We start from the raw sequence: 19995 nt of genomic DNA on the forward strand, positions 1-19995 counted from the left end.
TAATTAGACTTAAAAGCTTTTTCACAGCAAAGGAGACCATCGACAAAATGAAAAAACAGCCTACTGAATGGGAAAAAAGATTTGCTAATGATGTGACTCATAAGGGGTTAATATCCAAAATAAACAGCTCATACAACTCAATGTCAGAAAAACAAACAACGTGATGAAAAAATGGGCAGAAGACTTGAATAGACATTTTCCAAAGAAGACATACAGATGGCCAGCAGGCATATGAAGAGATGCTCAATGTTGTTAATCATCAGAGAGACGCAAATTAAAACCACAGTCAGGTGTCACCTCACACCTGTCAAAATGGCTGCCCTCAAAAAGACCACAAATAAATGTTGGTGAGGATGTGGAGAAAAGGGAACACTGTTGGTGGGAATCTAAACTGGTGCAGCCAGTGTGGAAAACAGTATGGAGGTTTCTCAGAAAAAATAGAAATACCATATGACCCAGCAGTTCCACTCCTGGGTATAAATCCAGAAACAAATGAAAACACTGATTCGAAAAGATACACGCACCCTAATGTTCATAGCATTATTTACAGTTGTCAATATATGGAAGCAACCAGTGTCCATCAACAGAAGAATGGACAAAGCAGATGCAGTATATATGTATATACAATGGAATACTACTCAGCCATTAAAAAGAATGAAATTTTGCCATTTGCAACAACATGGATGGACTTGGAGGGTATTATGCTAAGTGAAGTAAGTCAGACAGAGAAACACAAATACCGTATGATACCACTTATATATGGAATCTAAAAAATAGAGCTAGCGAATATAACAAAGAGGAAACAGACTCTCAGATATAGAGAACAAATTAATGGTTACCAGTGGGCCGGGAAAGAAGGGGACAGGGGCAAGATGGGGGTAAGGGATTAAGAGATACAAACAATTGTGTATAGAATAAATGAGCTACAAGAATATATTGTACAACACAGGGAACGTAGCCAATATTTTATAATAACTGTATAAATGGAGTATAACCTTTAAAAACTGTGAATTACTGTTACACACCTATAACAAATTATTGTACACCAGCTATATCAATAAAAAAAGGATGATGGGTATTAGAGAAAAATAAAATTAGGAAAATAGTAGTACTGTTTATGTTCATATAGCACCTAATCCCATGTAAAATCACATGACATTTTACAGCAAGGTAATTAAGGCTCTGAAGAGGTTACTTGAATCATCTTTGGTCACATAGTCAGTAGTACTGGGGCTCAAACTCTTCAATGCCCTTTCCACTGTGTCACAATTTTGAAGATTAGAAATTAGAAGAAAGTCCAAGAGTAGATGTAAAAGCAGTGATGCTTGTAGAGAAAAGTACCACCTGGAAGGCCAAGCTAGATTAGAAATAAAGTACAATTAGAAACGAGTATATAAAACTTCTTAAGTTAAATAAATTCAGTGGTTTAAAAAGAATAAAAAACAGAAAACACCCACACAGCAAATCACAGCCGACTCGGATATGTCTGAAAAGGCCCAGAAGAATGAAGGGGAAGAAAGAAGGGGAAAGGTTGGCTGTTTGAGGAGAGTAGTCCTCAAAGTCTGGGGCTCAGCTTGCTCATCGTAATCATCTCCGATCATCCACTCTTGACGAGTTGCTGTGGCGTGTGGAGAGCCTGTTAGTGTATCCATACTGCTTCACTGGCCAGGCGTGTCCCTAATGTGTGGTGGATAACAGTGAACTGGGGGAGGAGAATTGCTAATGACTCTGGTGATCAGTTTATATCTGCTTGGTAATAAGTGAGTGAAGTGCTCATATTTCCGTCTTGCAGATTTTTCACAGTTTAGAATGTTTGTAGAGTTGCTGATGCAAGTTGGAAAGTTCTAGTTAGTAAAGTTTTGAAATGAAAAGTGATGTAGATTTCTCATAAACATATGTAGTCATCAAAAAATGGAATATATATGCAGCCCTAAAGATGACATAAAATATCACCATAATTTCCTTTACCCAGAGATAACTGGTTTTTATACTTGAATTCTGAAAATTGAACTGATAACTCACAAGGGGTGTGAAAGAGAAGTGAATATTAAACTTATATAAATGTACCCATATTTTTACTGTCTTTCCTGGGGTCACATAAAGTATATTTTAAATAACTGTTCTAAGTTGTGACAAAACTCCAGTGCCCCTGCGCTGAAACTAGGCACTCTATGTCTTACACTCTTCTAGAATACACACTGAGCCTGAGTTAACAAATATTCTTTTTTTTTTTTTGTGGTACGTGGGCCCCTCACTGTTGCGGCCTCTCCCGTTGCGGGGCGCAGGCTCAGCGGCCATGGCTCACAGGCCCAGCTGCTCCGCAGCATGTGGGATCTTCCCGGACCGGGGCACGAACCCGTGTCCCCTGCATTGGCAGGTGGACTCTCAACCACTGCGCCACCAGGAAAGCCCCACAAATATTCTTTTTCTTTTTTTTACAAATATTCTTAATAAATTCCATTATTTGGTTTTGTCAGCCCACTGCAAAGAGTTGGCATGGAACAGGACATGCTGTTAGAAGCAGACACATGGGTACAAAGGAAGTGACAACTGATAGCCTGACGTGGAGGGAGGAGACTTGGGAAACTGAAAAGCAGGCTTGGAACTACTAGTAAGCGATTTGAAAATGATGTTGTAAATAGCAGTGATCCTAAGTTGGCAAGGAAAGATTAAGTAAGTAGCTTTTGCTTAATAGACAAAAGATAGGCAGTGCTTCTTAGGATTACTGTCTTAAATAGATTGAGTAAAAGCTTTGGTGTTTAAAACTTAGCTTCAGTAATCTGCAGTCTTTTCTATGTAGGTTGTTGAATATCTCAACAGAGATGGAAAATAAGACATGTAATTTTAAGTTGATAGCCTTTTGGAAGCACATGGATATATTTGTTATATAATTTGTTAATACTATTTATTGTCATAATAATCCTTGTAGACATAGTTGTAGAAGAGAAAATGAGATTTTTAGGATCTCTTTTATTTGTTTGCTTCCTTTATTTATGATTGCTTCCATTTCAGGAAGGAACGTCTGCCATGGAAAATCTAAATGAGATGCAATGTATGTGGTTTCAAACAGAATGCATTTCAGCTTATCAGCGTTTGGGAAGATATGGGGATGCTTTGAAAAAATGCCATGAAGTAGAAAGGGTAAGTTAATAGAGTTTCGGCTTTATTTTTCTCCTGTAAGGTGACAAAAAAAGCAGGTAGATTTCTACATGGGATCATCTACCTCTCATAACTACTTTGGAAACTTCATTGTGAAAAAATTCTTGATCTTTAGCCTTTCAAACATTCAGAAGTTGTGAATAAATGATTGCTTTCTTTTGATCCTCAAATGGTTATGATTTCGACATGTCTGCATACTTTTGCCTGAAGGAAGAAGGAAAAGATTAGTAAGTTATTGTTGCTATTATTAACGTATACTCAAAACTCCTGTTCCCTGATCGGCCATTATTGATTTTCACCTCTAGCCTAGAAAGGTGCACAAGCTGATGGCCACCTCTCTCCTCTTTATGTCAGGATCTGCTCTATAGTCAGCCTCTCTCCAGTTTGTCTTCCCAGGATATTTGTTCTCACATTCAGCACTTTGTACACAATGTGTGGCTGGTTTGCAAGCTTATTTTATTACTTGCTAGGATTATGTGTGTGATGTGCCTTAGTAAGGGGACTTTTCTTTTCCTTGTGTGTGAATTTTTGTTTTCCTGTTCTTTGTCATCTCTGAAGCACTCTCCTTCCAAATGGACCACAGGAGGAAAAGAGCCACAAATGCACCCCCGAGGCAGCCCTCAGCAGCCCTCAGCTGGGGGTCACTCGGCAGCACTGTCCCAAGCTGACGCAGTATAGAGCCACAGGCGTCGTAGCCAGGTGAGCCTGATGTCTGCACTCTGGCAGTCACTTTGGCCTTTTTCCCACGTGAAACTTCTGAGGTTGCCCAAAAGGAAGGCTAAATCTTAGGGGGTGGCTTTGGTTGGGAACTGGAACTAGGATTCTACCTGAGCCCTTTTAGAAATAGCTTAGTTTTTGCTTTGCTTTGTTTTGTTTTGTTTTTTTCCTTTTTAAGCCTGGGCTTGATGGCTGGATTGCTGGGGAAAATCCTTCTCATCTTCTTGGAAAATATAAAGCCTTTGGATGATATATTCAGGCAGTATCCAAGCATTCTAAGTTTAAGTCAGGCTCTTATTTCTGTGACAAAACCTAGATCACTAGCTTGTTTCGACACTCCTAGATGATGGTCACTCTAAAAGCATTCTGCTTGTTACTAAGGAACGACATTTTTATTAACCAGGACGTTCTCAGGGAGTGGTAGATTGTTTCCTGAGTGAACAGCCTACTCGGCACGTACGGACCAGTAATTCCAGCGAGACCATAATTAGAAATTTATCAGATTTTCTGTGAAAGTCAAATTTGAACACCTAGAGACCATCATGAACTCTTCCAGCTCTAGTCCCATTCCTCCTAACATTAGGAACTGTACTACTTTATTCTTTTTAATATTTTTTGAAGATTGTTAGGCTATGATTACTAGCTATTCCATTACTAAGTTTCATTCCCCTGCGTTTTCAGTGATTTTGAACTCCTGCAGTTGAACCCTTGACCAGAGTGGGCGTTGGGGTGCCGGTGCTGTGTGAGGTAGAGAATCCCTCTGTGCCTTCTCGTTGGCTCTTTGTATGTGTGGTGCCTACCTATCCGTGGTTCTGTATCCATGGATGCAGCCAACCATGGATTATGTAGTACTGTAGTATTTACTGTTGAAAAAAATTCACATATTGGTGGGCCTACGTGGTGGTGTTCAAGGGTCAGCTGTACCTCCAGTTCAAGAAACATGTTTTGACTGGTAGAAAGCATTTTTGAAGGAAAAAAAATTAGAGGAAATCATTGGTATCAGAGATTAAAACATGGTAGAAATCGTCACCCTCTGGTCATGGTATATAACTGTTATTGCTAGAAACTTTACAAAGCATCTTTAGGGTTTGCTGTTGGTGCTTGAAAATATAACCAGAAGCAGATAAGTAAGAAAAGGTCCTTCATATTCCACTTGTAAGCTAGTCTTTATAGTGAATAATTTATACTAAAAAGTAAATATTATAAGACTTAGCTCTTCTAGTGGTTATGTGTAAAAACATTAGTGTATAGTACAAATAGGATGATTAGATGTTTGCTGACTAATGCTTCTGAAGTTAATTTCTAATAAAATTAATATAATCTAAAAGAAAATTCTTGATATAACTGTAAGGATTTACAAGTAATTACAGAAATCAAAGATACAATAGCTATCTGTTTGAGTTACTTTTGTGCCTAGGTTTTAACTGTTTTAGTAAAGAAATGAGCACCTTTCAGATATAAAATTTTGCAGTTGACCTTCTAAATAAAAGGTCATTGAATAGAGAAATAAGTTCCAAGAAGGGCTAAGTCCTTCTCCCTTCGAGAATTCATTCAAGAGTTCTTTCACTGAAGGCAGTTTCAGCTTAGGACATACTGCTGTATGCTCTTACTAATTGGATTTGAAACATTAGATTTCTAGAATGGCCCACTGTAGTACTTCTTCTGCCTTCATCTTGCCCCCCTTACAGGATTTTAGGATTATATATAAAGATTATGTAGTCCAACCCAATCCGATGTTTAGAACTTGTTTTATTAGACATAAGACAAAATGACCACCTTCAAAGTATTGGCTCTAAACTTGTGTTCAGAATAATATTTTTAACTATTTTATGTTTCAAGAATTGAGCTTTCTTTTCCTTTTTCTTCAGGTGATTAGTTTCTCATTATTTTAGTGTGTTGATTTATATCTGAAACAGGAACAATGTATATTTCTAAAACTTTTTGATAAGATCTAAGATTTCTGATAGATCAAAACCATAGGAAGTTCATAAATTTATCTTCTAGTGCATCTTAATCTTTATCAAATTGACATGTGCTTTTATTTTTTAAAATTTATTTATTTTAATTAATTTATTTTTGGCTGCTTTGGGTCTTCGTTGCTCCGCGCGGACCTTCTCTAATTGTGGCGAATGGGGGCTACTCTTGGTTGCCATGCGTGGGCTTCTCATTGCGGTGTCTTCTCTTGTTGCAGAGCACAGGCTTTAGGCGCGCAGGCTTCAGTGGTTGTGGTGCGTGGGCTCAGTAGCTGTGGCTCGCAGGCTCTAGAGCACAGGCTCAGTACTTGTGGCGCACGGGCTTAGTTGCTCCGTGGCATGTGGGATCTTCCCAGACCAGGGATTGAAGTCAGTCATGTTCCTAGCATTGGCCGGCGGATTCCTAACCACTGTGCCACCAGGGAAGTCCTGACACATGCTTTTATAACAACCGATTTTCTATAAAGAAAATAGAGTTGCTTATTGCCCTAGTTGGTCTAGTTATTATTATTTCTTAAGTCCAGAGATTTTTGTAGCCTTTCTATGTATGAGCTCCTATTAGTCTCCTGCAGCAACTCAGAAGTACTGGGTGGGAGAATCTGGGTCAGAAGAGAAGGTCTAATAGGAAATTCCTAAAGAAAACCGTACTTTTAAGCTGTGAATAGCATTTCTTAATTTTTTGAAGACTTGTCTTACTTTGATACAAGCCTAATTTTGACAACTTAAGCAATTCCTGCCAGCATTCCTGCCACATTTTCCCTCACCCCCAAAAGAGAGAACTAGTGTTCATGATGAGGGGGAAAGTGAGTTAAGGCCATAGGCTGTATGTTAAAATTAGGGTGCCTAATTTCTGCAATGACCTAAGTGACCATATCACGTTCATGTTTGGCTGAAGTGCAGGGAAGGTAACTTTACCTATTTGCCTGTTTTTGTTATCTAGTATATTTTTATGTTTTATAAATTTGGAGACTTAAACATCACCCCAAGGTAGTTCTAGGGAGATCTTCGTGGTAATGGACTAGTTCTTTATCTTGATTGTGGTGGTGGTTACACAAATCTACACACGATAAAATCACATGGAACTATACACACACATTAAGCCAACGTTAGGTTTTTGTTTTGATAGTTACTATAGGATGTAACCTTGTGGGGAAACTGAGGGAAGAGTATATGAGACATCTCTGTACTATCTTTGCAACTTCCTTTACCTATAATTATTTCAAAATTAAAAGTTAAAAAAGAAAATCAACCTAAGATTATTTAATTGTTTTTAAGTAGGAGTATGCCATTCCTGAGCAGGTTCCTGAGACACAGGGCTTTCAGTGGAAAAACTGAGAAAGCCTCAGACAAACTGGGATTAAGTTGGTTACCCTATTTATGGAAGACATTAACTGGAGAGAGGCAGCCTATGGGCTGTTACTGATAAAGAGGCGGCTTAAATGTTTGTGGTTCCATATGGCTCCCTCTGAGACTTGACTTAAATCTATGTCTACTAATGCTATAGGAATATCTCTTGAAACTTGTGTCTGCCTTTTTACACGTAAATGTTTCTCACCCTTAAAAAAAGGTCCTGTAATCTCTTAGATGCTTTCATCTCATTATGTGTGCCATGATTTTGGGCACTGCCATTTTTCCTCAGTCAGTTGTATTGAATTTTAAGATATTATAGTGCTAGATATAACTTGATTTATATTAGCCGTGACAACTATGTAATTCCTTGATTTAAAAAAAGTTTATGTTATTTGTCTTATTAATGGGAGGAATGCAACTTTCAAATATAACGTTAAAGCATGATTCTTGAACTAGGAAATATAAACTAATTTAAAATGTTCATTTTTTTTTTCTTCCCCATTTCTTTCCTTCACAATGTATACTTTTATTCTTTTTATCTTAGTATTCTTCCCTTAAAGTCTCAGGTACTTACTGTAATTCTGTGTATAGTGTATTTCTAATTACCAAGATAACTAAAATTATCAAATGATATGGACAATTACTAATGTGTTCTCTGCACAGTGAGTTACTAGGCCTCCGGGACAGAGGGAAAATGAAGTAGTAGCAGAGTTTGATCCGTGTTTGTGTAATGAATCATTCATTTTCCTATATATTTTTGGCGAAGCTAAAATAGGGGAAAAGAAAGAAGATGGAGGTAGAGATGCATGTAGGGAAGAAAATAAAAGTATAAATTGTTTTGTCAGAGGATTAGTTGTCTTTTTCCCTGTAGGGGATTAGTTCTTAACCCTTTTTGGGCCACGGACCCTTTGAGAATTGGATGAAAGCCTCAAGCTCTCTCCTTAGGAAAATGTTATTAGGTTTGTTTATACGTAGACTCCAGATTAAGAACTTTTGCTAAAATGGAATGTAAGTAGATAAATGGGAGTTTAACGAGTGAGAGAAAACCATAATGCTCTGCGTTTGTAAAGCAGTTTACTGTTCAGAATGAACTTTAAAATAATTATTTGATCCCTTAGCAACCTTATGAAATTAGCTGTATATATTGATATTTCTTTATTCCTAACTTAGGTTAAATAATTGAGGCTCTAGGAAATTAACAAGTCACACGAATGATAAGCAGCTTCTCTCCTGAGTTGGCAAATATTGTGCTTATTGAATGTCTGCTGTGCTAGACCCTGTGCCGGGTAGTGGGGATGGATATGATAGGCTTGTCCTTGAAGGGCTCTTGGTTGAGTAGAACCGTCTAATTTGTAGACATTCAGTGTGAACCTATATATATTTCGTCTCCGTTCAGCTCTGTTTAACTCTGCGTTGCTGATTTTGGGGGGAATACTGAGAAGTATTTCATTAAAATGAAAATATCAGTATGTTGTAATTTCCAGGTTTAAAAAATAACCTGATCATCTGACTTTAGTTCCCTGACCAGGGTTGAATTCGGGACTGGCAGTGAAAGCGCTGAGTTCTAACAACTGGACCAACAGGGAATTCCCTTCATCTGACTTATTTCATAGAAACTGAGTATCATAATAAAACATGATGTATAGGGAATTGGCATGGATCATAGGAAGAGAAACTTAAGTTTAATGCAAAGAACATCTTGAGGTCCTTCATATGTTAAACACTACAGAGGGCAACTAAGTGAAATTGTGACTGCTTACATATCTTTCGGGCTTTTTATGATTTTCTTTTCAAAAGTAGACATTATTGACATAAACGTAAGGGATAATTTTGTGGTTTTGTTTTTAAGCATTTTTTTGAGATAACCGACGATCAATTTGACTTCCATACTTATTGCATGAGAAAGATGACCCTTCGTGCCTACGTTGACCTTTTGAGATTAGAAGATATACTCAGGAGACATGCCTTCTATTTCAAGGCCGCTAGATCAGCTATTGAAATATATTTGAAATTGTATGATAATCCCTTGACCAATGAAAGCAAACAACAAGAAATAAATTCAGGTAACTGAAAAGGGACTTGCTTAAAGAGATTTGAAAAGAACACAAAATTTCAGAACATCATTAACATAATGATGAAAAAGTATATTATCAGATGGATGTGAAGACAACATTAGATAACTGATAATACCCGAAAAAGTGGGGGGAAGACTTAGAAAAAGTCGACAGGATGATGTCCTGTAGCTGATGCTTCTAAATTACCCTAATGGAATGACCTGCAGTCATTCTAATTTTTATCGTCGGTAGGGCCCATTCAGGAAAAATAGAAATGTTTATGGGCTGTTTTTTTTTTTTTTTTCTTAAATAGGAATTGAAGATAGTTTTGAGCTTTTTAGGGGAAAAATACATATATTTGTACAACTTCGAATACCTACTTGATTGAAAATAATAATGCCAATGAGAATATCTGTATAGAGCCTTTTATTCACTAAAATGTTGATATCTAAGAATATTTGAGAAATTGCATGGAGGCAAATTTCTGATCAGATCACGGGTGTTTATGTGCATTGCACTTATCCTTGATATATTCATATTCCAAGAGGATAGTCATCAGCCCCACTTTATACAGTTTGGGACTTGAGCCTGAGAGAAGATGATTTGCCTAAACCCATGTATTGTGTAGGAAGCAGAACCAGGCTAGAATTGGTTGGTTTTAGTTGATGCAGCATTTGCTGTTGCATTTTGTGTGCCAGGTTTGAGCTAGTCGTTAGGAGTACACTTTCTAAAATCTTCCATATAGTTGCCCCCCAAAAAACTATACTAATAGTATGTATTGAATAAGAATATGAGGAAATTGGAAACATTGACTCAGAATTTTCATTCATTTGGATATTTATAGAAAACCTGTCAGCCAAAGAATTGAAGAAAATGCTTAGCAAGCAGAGAAGAGCTCAAAAAAAGGCTAAATTAGAAGAAGAGAAAAAGCATGTGGAAAGGGAACGTCAACAGAAAAATCAAAAGAAAAAACGGGATGAAGAAGAAGAAGAAACCAGTGGTCTCAAAGAAGAACTTATACCTGAAAAATTAGAAAGGGTGAGACGAACTTACTGTCTTTACTTGGTAAAATTTATGTTATTTCGTTCTGTTCTGACCGTAAACATAATGTATTTAAATCTGTAAATCAGAAGCTATTTGTAGTATTAGCCAAGATCATTATGATAGTCATCAATTGTTTTTGAGTGATAATATGCAAATTTTGGCTAATGCAAATTATAGATAGAATTGTAGTTGTGGTAGGCAGAATAATGGCCCTCCAAAGGTGTCTGTGTTCTAATCCCTGGAAACTGTGAACATGTTATATTTCATGGCAAAGGGAATTAGGGTGGCAGATGGAATTTAAGGTTGTACTTAGCTGGCCTTTAAATAGGGAGAGTAGCCTGGATTATCCAGGTAAGCCCAATGTAAGTAATCACCAGGGGCCTTAAACGTGGGGGAGGGAAGCAGGAGAGGAGGGCTGAGTGGTGGGAAAAGGACTCAATCCTCTGTTGTTGCTTTGAAGGGTATGGGGTGGGATCCACAAGCCAGAGGGTGTGGGCATCCTTGAGAAGCTGGAAAAAGGCATTGAAACATACTCTCCCTTAAAGCCTCCAAAAGGAAATGCAGTCCTGTTGACATTTTGATATTAAGCCCAGTGAGACCCATGTTGGACCTTTAACCTACAGAACTACAGGATAATAAATTTGTGTTAGTACAGTAAAGTTTTGGTAATTTGTTAGAGCAGCAATACAATTAAATATGGAAGCATTTCATATACCTTGCTAGATAATGTTTTAGCTACAAAGAGAATAGCATCTTATCTCCAGGATTTTCTCAAAGTGTTAATAGTTACTTAGGAACCAGATTTAGGGAAATATTTCCTATTTAGGGAAATAGCTTTCTGGTTTATTCACTATGAATCTAGTATAAGTATTTTAAATTTGTCCTTTTTTTCAACTATGTAGTGCAATTATATTTGCCTCCTTTAAATGTTTGTAGTTTAAGGGGCTTGGTAGCATAATGGTACTTGTAGTATAATGGTACTTGTAGTACCATTTCATTGAGTCTGTGGAATAATTTCCTGTATTTTTTTTGATTTTTATAAAATTATCTTGATTTTATAATCAGAAAAGCAATAGAACTATTTCCATTTTTGAAAAGTATTGACTATTTGTTTATAGTTGATAGTTTTAAAATTTTTTCTTGCTTACTTGGTTATATGAAGAGAACTGTCTAAATTACTTCAGCTATGTACTAATATAAAATTTGGGGGGAAATTTGAGTTGTGTAACTGCTTTTTAAATACAATAATTTTTCTTTCTGTTTCAAAATAGATAGAAAATCCATTAGAAGAAGCTATCAAGTTTCTTATACCTCTTAAGAACCTTGTTGCTGATAACATTGACACTCATCTGTTAGCATTTGAAATATATTTTAGAAAAGGTAATAGTTTGAATTCAGATTTTAATCCTTGATTTTATTGGTGGCCATATTCAATAGAATCTTTGTGAATTAGATCTATTTTTGTTTCTTAGAGTTTCATTTCAACCTTCCACAAAGGCTCTTAATTCCTTTTTCCTTTGCTACTCAAAACTTTACTGAGTAATAAATTAGAATATTATGATCAAATGAATAATTTGAATAGTCGTACAAGTTGTTTACCTGAATCAGTTCTTCATGATTTTTCAAGCATTTCTTTAGAAAATAATATTATCTTTGATAACCAAAGGCAGCTTTGAATTTTGCTTTTGAATGTTACAGGAAAGGTAACACTTTGTTACTGGATTTTAAGTGAGGCTAAAATAAAGTGAAGAAAAAACATACATAAATATTGATGCTGTTACTTTTATAATTTTTTCTGACATAGGAAAGTTTCTGTTAATGCTGCAGTCTGTCAAACGAGCTTTTGCCATCAACAGGAATAACCCATGGTTACATGAATGTTTAATTAAATTTTCTAAATCTGGTAAGTATAAAAAAGGTTATATTTATGTAAAAGTAAATATAACAGTTCAGCTGTCTTCCATTAAGCTGGACATTAAAGAGATTTATAACAATGTAAAACAAAAAAAGTACAATGTTTATAGTATTTAAATGGAGATTTATCTATAAAAATGAACGTGCTAGCAAAGGTATGTTAGAAATTAGTGCATTTTAAGCTAGAATGTATTTATATTCCAAAGGAGTAATACTATTTTTATTATGTAAAATATATCAAGTTTAATAATAAGTATAAATGTATTTCAATTGATTTTGTTTCAAAGTACAGACCAAAAATTTTATAAACTTCACATGTTCTCTTTTTATAGTGTCTAATCATAGTAATCTTCCAGACGTTGTGAGCAGAGTTCTGTCTCAAGAAATGCAGAAAATATTTGTTAACAAGGATTTGGAAAGTTTTAATGAGGATTTTCTCAAACATAATGCTACCTCTCTTCAGCATCTACTTTCAGGTTGGTATTTAGTTCCCAGGGTTAAAACGTTTATGGAAAAAAGTTAGAATGTGACGAAAAAAGAAAAGTTTGGAAAGATTATCAACCTCACTAACAGAGAAAAAGAAATGAACACAATACCATTCTGATCTTTCAAATTAGGAAAGATTATTTTTAAACACAACCATACAAAACCTGCGGGATGCAGCAAAAGCTTAGTTCTTAGAGGGAGGTTCATAGTGATACAGGCCTTCCTCAGAAGAAACAAGAAAAGTCTCAAATAAACAACCTAACCTCCCACCTAAAAAGAAAGATTATTTTTGTGTGGGAAAAGGAGACTAGAGTATGGGAAAGATGTGGTATATAAGCACTCTTGTATTTTACTGCTGCAGGTGTGAATTGCCCTGGCCATGTAGGAAAACAATTTGTCATTCTTACCAAGAGCTTCATTACAACTGTGTCTTTTGCTGTAGTCACACATATTTGTGTAAATAATTTTAAAGAATTAATCCAAAGCAAAGAAAGAGCTTTAAGGGCAAAGATATTAACTGGAATGATCTGTGTAAGGATGGGGAAAAGACTGGAAACATATTTAATGATGTCCAGTAATAGGGAAAACAGTAGTAGGTTCATATAAAATGACAGGTAGTCATATAAAGTAATATTTATTCAAAAGACTTGTAATAACAGGGATACTTTTGTAATATATATGCAGAATTAACATATAATCTCAGCTATGTAAAAATACACATGGCATAAAAGCTGAAAAGAAGCATCAAAGCTTTAATGGTTGACTTTGGATGTTGAGGTTATACGACAGTTATTTTTTCTTGTATTTTTTATTACTGTATGTATTTTGTGTTTGTGGGTTTGTTTGTTTTCTTTTTCACTTTTTGGCCTCACCTCATGGCATGCACGTGGGATCTTATTTCCCCGCACCCCCTGCAGTGGAAGCGTGGAGTCTTAACCACTGGACCGCCAGGGAAGTCCCCGTATTTTGTGTTTTGAGGATTTACTGTATCCTGTCTTGTTACAGGAAGGATTTTAGGCAGCATATACAAATTCATAAAATGACAAGATGGCAAAATGGAAACTGGAAAAAGATTGTGGAAAAGCAGTTGGGGCCAAAATGAATGGAGTACATAATATAATTAACTATGCTCCTACTTTAAATATTTTCACCTGAGCTTTCTTGTTGTAAAGGGATACCGCTTGGTTGTGACGTCTATGGAAAAAAAGTTAATTCCTGTGAAAAATTACAGCACTTCTTGGTAGTAAGGGCAAATAAGAATTTCTCTTCAAGAACACAGAATAATGGAGGGAGACATTTCTTTATTATAATAGTGGGAAATGCCTTTCTAAACATCATACGAAATTCTAAGGAAAAGATAATTTTTGCCACATTAAAAAAAAAAAAGCCATAAAGTCAGAAGGCCAAGTGGGAAAAATACATTAGATATGTAACTAATTAAAAGCTAATAATATACATACTACTCTTATAAATTAACAATAGAAATATAAATTAATAAAAGCCCAATAGAAAAATGAGCATAGAACACGGACCATGTAATTTATAGGGGGAATATAAACTGGATTTTACTTTAAAACAGCTTTAAAAATTATTTTCTTCATGAATATGCAAACATTTTCCTGTTGTCCGTCTGTCACACTGCTCTCTTGTTTTAAAATAAATTTATTTATTTATTTTTGCTGTGTTGGGTCTTCACTGCTGTGCGTGGGCTTTCTCTAGTTGCGGCGAGCGGGGGCTACTCTTCGTTGCAGTGCACGGGCTTCTCATTGCGGTGGCTTCTCTTGTTGTGGAGCACGGGCTCTAGGTGTGCGGGCTTCAGTAGTTGTGGCACGTGGGCTCAGTAGTTGTGGCTCATGGGCTCTAGAGCGCAGGCTCGGTAGTTGTGACGCACGGGCTTAGTTGCTCCGCGGCATGTGGGATCTTCCCGGACCAGAGATTGAACCCGTCTCCCCTGCATTGGCAGGTGGATTCTTAACCACTGTGCCACCAGGGAAGTCTCTGGAACCATGTTTTAAGTCACTGATAAGTATAAATCAACTCAAATGTAAGACATAGGAATGCACTCATTTTGTAATGTCTTGGTATTTCAGGTGCTAAAATGATGTATTTTCTGGACAAGTCAAGGCAAGAGAAAGCAATTGCTATTGCCACTAGACTGGATGAAACCATAAAAGATAAAAATGTAAAGGTAAGAGTTTTCACACACTGATTCCCAGAGATTGTGGATACTGAGTGATCTAACAAAACATATCTTTACAACATAATTCTTGAGTGGCCCTTCGGAGTTATGTGTAGATTTGGATCTCAGCTCTTCTACCAATTATGAGCTGTGTCATGTTAGGCAAGTTACCTTTCTTAGCTTCCTGTTCCTCATTTATAAAGTGAGGATGAAAATACTGTCTATCTCTCAGAGTTGGTGTTAACTGAAATAGTAAACTGTGAAGTGCTTGGCATATAGTAAGCACTCAGTAAATGGGAACTATTGTTATTAATAAAGGACACTTTCAGTGGTCACAGTTTCAGAGACTCACTTTTTTTAAGTATTAGAATTCTATCGCCCTTTTTTTTTTTGACTGTTGGGTCTTCATTGCTGGGCGCGGGCTGCTCTTCATTGTGGTGTGCAGGCTTCTCATTGCAGTGGCTTCTCTTGTTGCGGAGCACGGGCCCTAGAGCACGCAGGCTTCAGTAGTTGTGGTGCTTGGGCTCAGTAGTTGTGGTGCATGGGCTTAGTTGCTCTGCAGCATGTGGGATCTTCCCAGACCAGGGATCAAACCTGTGTCCCCTGCATTGGCAGGTGGATTCTTAACCACTGCACCAGCAGGCAAGTTCCCTATTGCTTTTTTAAGGTTTTGTAGAATTGATTTTTTAAATGTTCTTTTTTTTGTGGTGATTACTTATTATAGATAGCAAGAAGTTATTTTAGAGTGTGGCATTGTTGGTTTTCTCTTGCTTAATTAACAAATTGCATCTTTTGATTAAAATAGTTATTAACCAGAGTTTTTTAAAAATAATTTTTATTTTTCCCTTGTTTAAATAGACTTTAATAAAGGTTTCTGAGGCACTGCTTGATGGCAGCTTTGGGAACTGTAATTCTCAGTATGAAGAATACAGGATGGCCTGTCATAACCTGCTTCCTTTTACTTCTGCTTTCCTGCCTGCTGGGAGCGAAGTCGGCGGTCATAGCGCAGCTCTAAACCACACAGCTAACTGTGATGTCTTGGCAAGTGAAATTTGAAATCCTGTAGAAAGTTGACTTCTGTAAAACTCAAAGTTGAATTCAGATCAGGGTTTCTTTTCCAGCTTGTATGTTAATATAGATATGAAATGAAGTACAGTTGACCCTTGAACAGCATGGGTTTGAATTTCGAGGGTCCACTTATATGTGGATTTTTTCAATAGGAGATACTACAGTACTATGCGATCTTCAGTTGGTTGAATCCAGGGATGCAGAACCTCAGATAGGGAAGGACTGCTTATACAGAGGGCCACCTGTATGTTAAATGTGGATTTTTGACTGCTTGGAGGGAGGGTCAGTGCGCCTAACTCTTGCTTTTGTTCAAAGATCAACTGTATTGGATAGAATTTTTCAATGGAGTATGCTGTAAGCTTATTTTATTCTTTATCCGACTATGCCAATTTACATTAAAAGCTCTTAAAATTACCTGTTATATACTTGTCCAGCTTTCTTAAGCCTCTGAATTATCAGCATTGTGATTGGTGCTGTCACTTCATGTCATAACTATAATTTCTTAATTAACCTAAGTGGCATACAGCTCTGCTGTATTATTATTTTTAGATCTGGGTTTCGTTTCAGAATCTGATGTTTTGATCCCTTATTGGTTTGTTTTGTTAGTGTTTGTTTGCTTTTTATTAAAGCACATCAATATTGAAGTGTTAACTATATGTCAGAAGTGATATGGAACTCCTTTTGACAGATATTTATTTAAAATTTACTTCAGTTTGACCTTTTGTCCACCTTACTTTTTTTAATAGCCGTGAACATGCTATTTTCTGTTGAACAGGGGTACTCCAGTTTTATATTGATGATTCAGAATATGGGGATCTGTTTGCCTCTTAATCATGGAAGTTCACTGGTAAATTTGTTGCGTATCTAGATCAGTCTTAAAGACCCCCAGGCAAGAGTTATGCTTTCTTGGCTAAATTGCTTTGAGTGACCAAGTAGTTTGTATATGAGCGCTTCAAGGGAGCATAATAGGGTAAAATACAAATTACAATGAGATATTCTTACTCTTATAGCCATGCATTGACTATTAAATACATTTTTATATCAGCAAAATGAGAATTTAAACTATCAGCTAGTTTAACTATTAAAATACAGTATTGTTGAGCAATATTTTGGGGGGGGTAGTAGCTTTTGTTCTATCTTGTACAGAAAACAGTAATAGAATCATTGAATATGTCTCTTTCAGAACTGTATAAATGTCTGTAACATTAATACTTCCTTTTAAAGGCAAATATAAATTCAAAAGGGGAGATTTTATTTAGAGAAACAATGAATTAAAATGGTTTTCCTTCCTGAGCTAATATTTAGATTCATAAATGTTGAGAGAAAAAAACTTACTGTAAAATAATGCCAGCCTATGTAATGCTATAATAAATTATTTTGTACACAGTTGCTTATTTGTGTTTGTGGTGTTTCACACTATCAAAATATTTTTTTTAAGGAATTCCTTTATTTTCTTTATTTTTATTTATTTATTTATTCTTGGCTGTGTTGGGTCTTCGTTTCTGTGCGAGGGCTTTCTCTAGTTGCGGCAAGCCAGGGCCACTCTTCATCATGGTGCGCGGGTCTCTCACTATCGTGGCCTCTCTCGTTGCAGAGCACAGGCTCTAGAGCGCAGGCTCAGTAGTTGTGGCTCACGGGCCTAGTTGCTCTGCGGCATGTGGGATCTTCCCAGACCAGGGCTCGAACCCGTGTCCCCTGCATTGGCAGGCAGATTCTCAACCACTGCGCCACCAGAGAAGCCCTGTCACAATATTTTTGCAAAATGCTTTTTCTTTGAGGGAGTAAAAACTTAATTATCTTAGTTTTTACAAGTTTATTTTAAAAAAATAACCAACTGCCAATATATTCTAGTGCCACAGCAGCTTGGCTTCTTTTCAGAGTTTTAATAGTAATAGAACTAGGCAATCTTTTTACTGAATATCCTGGGAAACATGTAATTTGTCATGTTACTTTCAGCAAGATGCCATTTCTATAAAAGATGCCAGTTAATCATAATTAATGTGGAAATTGTGCTTTCAACAGCAGTCTTTAAAAAGTATTTCGTTCGGATCATTTGGAGTTTCTGAAATATATAGGGTGGATACAGTGGAGATGTGAGAAGTTAGGTTTAAGGTATGGAAGGCAGGATAAAGAGTGACACTGGGATTAGTGAGATCCAGTAGTATATTCCTCTGTGTATAGAGGTCGTATCTATTCTCCTACCTACTCCCATGCCACTTTGAGTATAAAACATTGTAAACCTGGGATGTGCTAGGGATCTTTTTTAGATAAGAGAGGCAGAGTTTTGTATCATGTCCCTCCATCCCCTACCTCCAGCCTACCCCCAACTTTTAGTTTTGGAAAGCTAAAAGAGAATAATGATAAACCTAAAGGAGTGGCATCTGAGAACCAAGTACTAAGTGAAGCCTCTGGTCTCAACACAAAAAGTCCTTTGTTGATCTTGCCAAGTTTATCAGAACAGATAGGAAAAGACAAAGATTCAAGTGACAGTGTGATAACTTCAGAATTTGGCTTTTTTATTCTGGGCGTGTCTTTTTTTTTTTTTTTGTGCGGTACTCGGGCCTCTCACTGTTGTGGCCTCTCCTGTTGCGGAGCACAGGCTCCGGACGCGCAGGCCCAGCGGCCATGGCTCAGGGGCCCAGCCGCTTGGCGACATGAGGGATCTTCCCTTGACCGGGGCATGAACCCGGGTCGCCTGCATCGGCAGGTGGACTCTCAACCACTGTGCCACTAGGGAAGCCCGTCCTTAGACATTTTTTTAAAGCTCCCTTTAAGGAACTAATTTTGATGTTGAGACGCTTTATCCTGGGAGCTGATAAGATAGGAGGTGAGGGGTTTGCAGACCGTGGGGTGGCTGTGCTGGAGGGAAGTAGCAGGAGGATCAGGGAGACCATTCATTGCTTTATTTAGGAACATCTTCCTAGTTCTTCACAGATCTCTTCCCAGCACATGATCTGAGACCAGGGCATTGAGGAAAGAACACAGGTTTTGGAGGAAGACGGGCATTGCCTTTCAACTTGGTTGGTGATGCTCTTCAAGCTGGATGACTTTGGGCAAGTCATTTCCCCACCGTACCTTGTTGGTAATAGCCTGCCTCTGCTGTGCAACAGTCTGTAAATGGGAGCTGTTTGCTTTAGTTTAGTAAATGTTTGAATCTCTTTTTTATTTCTCTGCAAGGTAGTTTGTTGGAGCCTTCTGAGCCCAAAGAAGAAATTGCTTCTTCAAAGCTCACCCAACTTGAATCGGAAACTACAGCCAGCTCTTCCAGCAGTCCACAAATGCCCTGGATCAGGACTGTCCCCAGTACAGTGGCTGTGTTTCCTGAACCAAAGACCCAGGCTGAACCTCATAAATCATATTAAAAATTGTGAATGGTTATAGGAAAAGGATTATGAAAAGATAAGTATTCAATGACTTTAGGTAACAAATTTAGGGTTTTGATAACAATACATAATTATTTAAAATTGGAACCAGCCTGGAAAATTCAACTTGCGGGTTCTAACAGGTCATCTTCATATTTTTCACAGCACCTGGGTACTCAGATAATGAAAAAAGAGAAAGAAACCAAATTCAGAGATATATGGAGAGAGATTAAAAATCCCAAGGCTCTGAGTTTCCGGTCTCCTTTATCTATAGTCTCTATTGTTTGGAATATAAATAAATCTATTGCTAATAATTCTTTTTTTCATTTCTAATATCCTACTGGTCTTATTTATTTAAAACTTTTTTTTGGCTGCGTTGGGTCTTCGTTGCTGTGCGCGGGCTTTCTCTAGTTGTGGTGAGCGGGGGCTGCTCTGTCGTGGTGCGTGGGCTTCTCATTGCTGTGGCTTCTCTCGTTGCGCAGCACAGGCTCTAGGCACGTGGGCTTCAGTCGTTGTGGCATGCAGGCTCAGTAGTTGTGGTGCACGGGCTCAGTAGCTGTGGCTCGTGGGCTCTAGAGCACAGGCTCAAAAGTTGCGGCACACGGGCTTAGTTGCTCCGTGGGATGTAGGATCTTCCTGGACCAGGGCTCGAACCCGTGTCCCCTGCATTGGCAGGCGGATTCTTAACC

General features: G+C 37.4%; 1 protein-coding gene across 7 annotated transcripts in view; it reads left to right on the forward strand.

Annotated features, from left to right (window-relative positions):
• The window catches only part of NAA16 (N-alpha-acetyltransferase 16, NatA auxiliary subunit), a 70037-nt gene extending 50392 nt beyond the window's left edge, over window positions 1-19645 (forward strand). For 3 of the 7 annotated variants that reach the window (XM_024754198.1, XM_024754195.1, XM_024754200.1), the window contains 8 exons: window positions 3013-3141; window positions 9049-9262; window positions 10098-10291; window positions 11569-11677; window positions 12102-12200; window positions 12544-12687; window positions 14788-14885; window positions 19122-19645. In XM_024754198.1, the coding sequence (XP_024609966.1) occupies window positions 3013-3141; window positions 9049-9262; window positions 10098-10291; window positions 11569-11677; window positions 12102-12200; window positions 12544-12687; window positions 14788-14885; window positions 19122-19325 (1191 nt within the window). In that variant the 3' untranslated portion in view covers window positions 19326-19645. Of the gene's footprint in view, window positions 1-3012; window positions 3142-3717; window positions 3859-9048; window positions 9263-10097; window positions 10292-11568; window positions 11678-12101; window positions 12201-12543; window positions 12688-14787; window positions 14886-15734; window positions 17322-19121 lie in introns of those variants that run through there. The other 4 variants (XM_024754199.1, XM_024754197.1, XR_003004416.1 and 1 more) reach the window with 4 other exon arrangements.
• The last annotated feature ends 350 nt before the right edge of the window (window positions 19646-19995 follow it).

The sequence above is a fragment of the Neophocaena asiaeorientalis genome, unplaced genomic scaffold (assembly GCF_003031525.2).
Source record: "Neophocaena asiaeorientalis asiaeorientalis breed wild unplaced genomic scaffold, Neophocaena_asiaeorientalis_V1.1 scaffold415, whole genome shotgun sequence".
In the NCBI taxonomy this organism is placed as follows: Eukaryota; Metazoa; Chordata; class Mammalia; order Artiodactyla; family Phocoenidae; genus Neophocaena; species Neophocaena asiaeorientalis.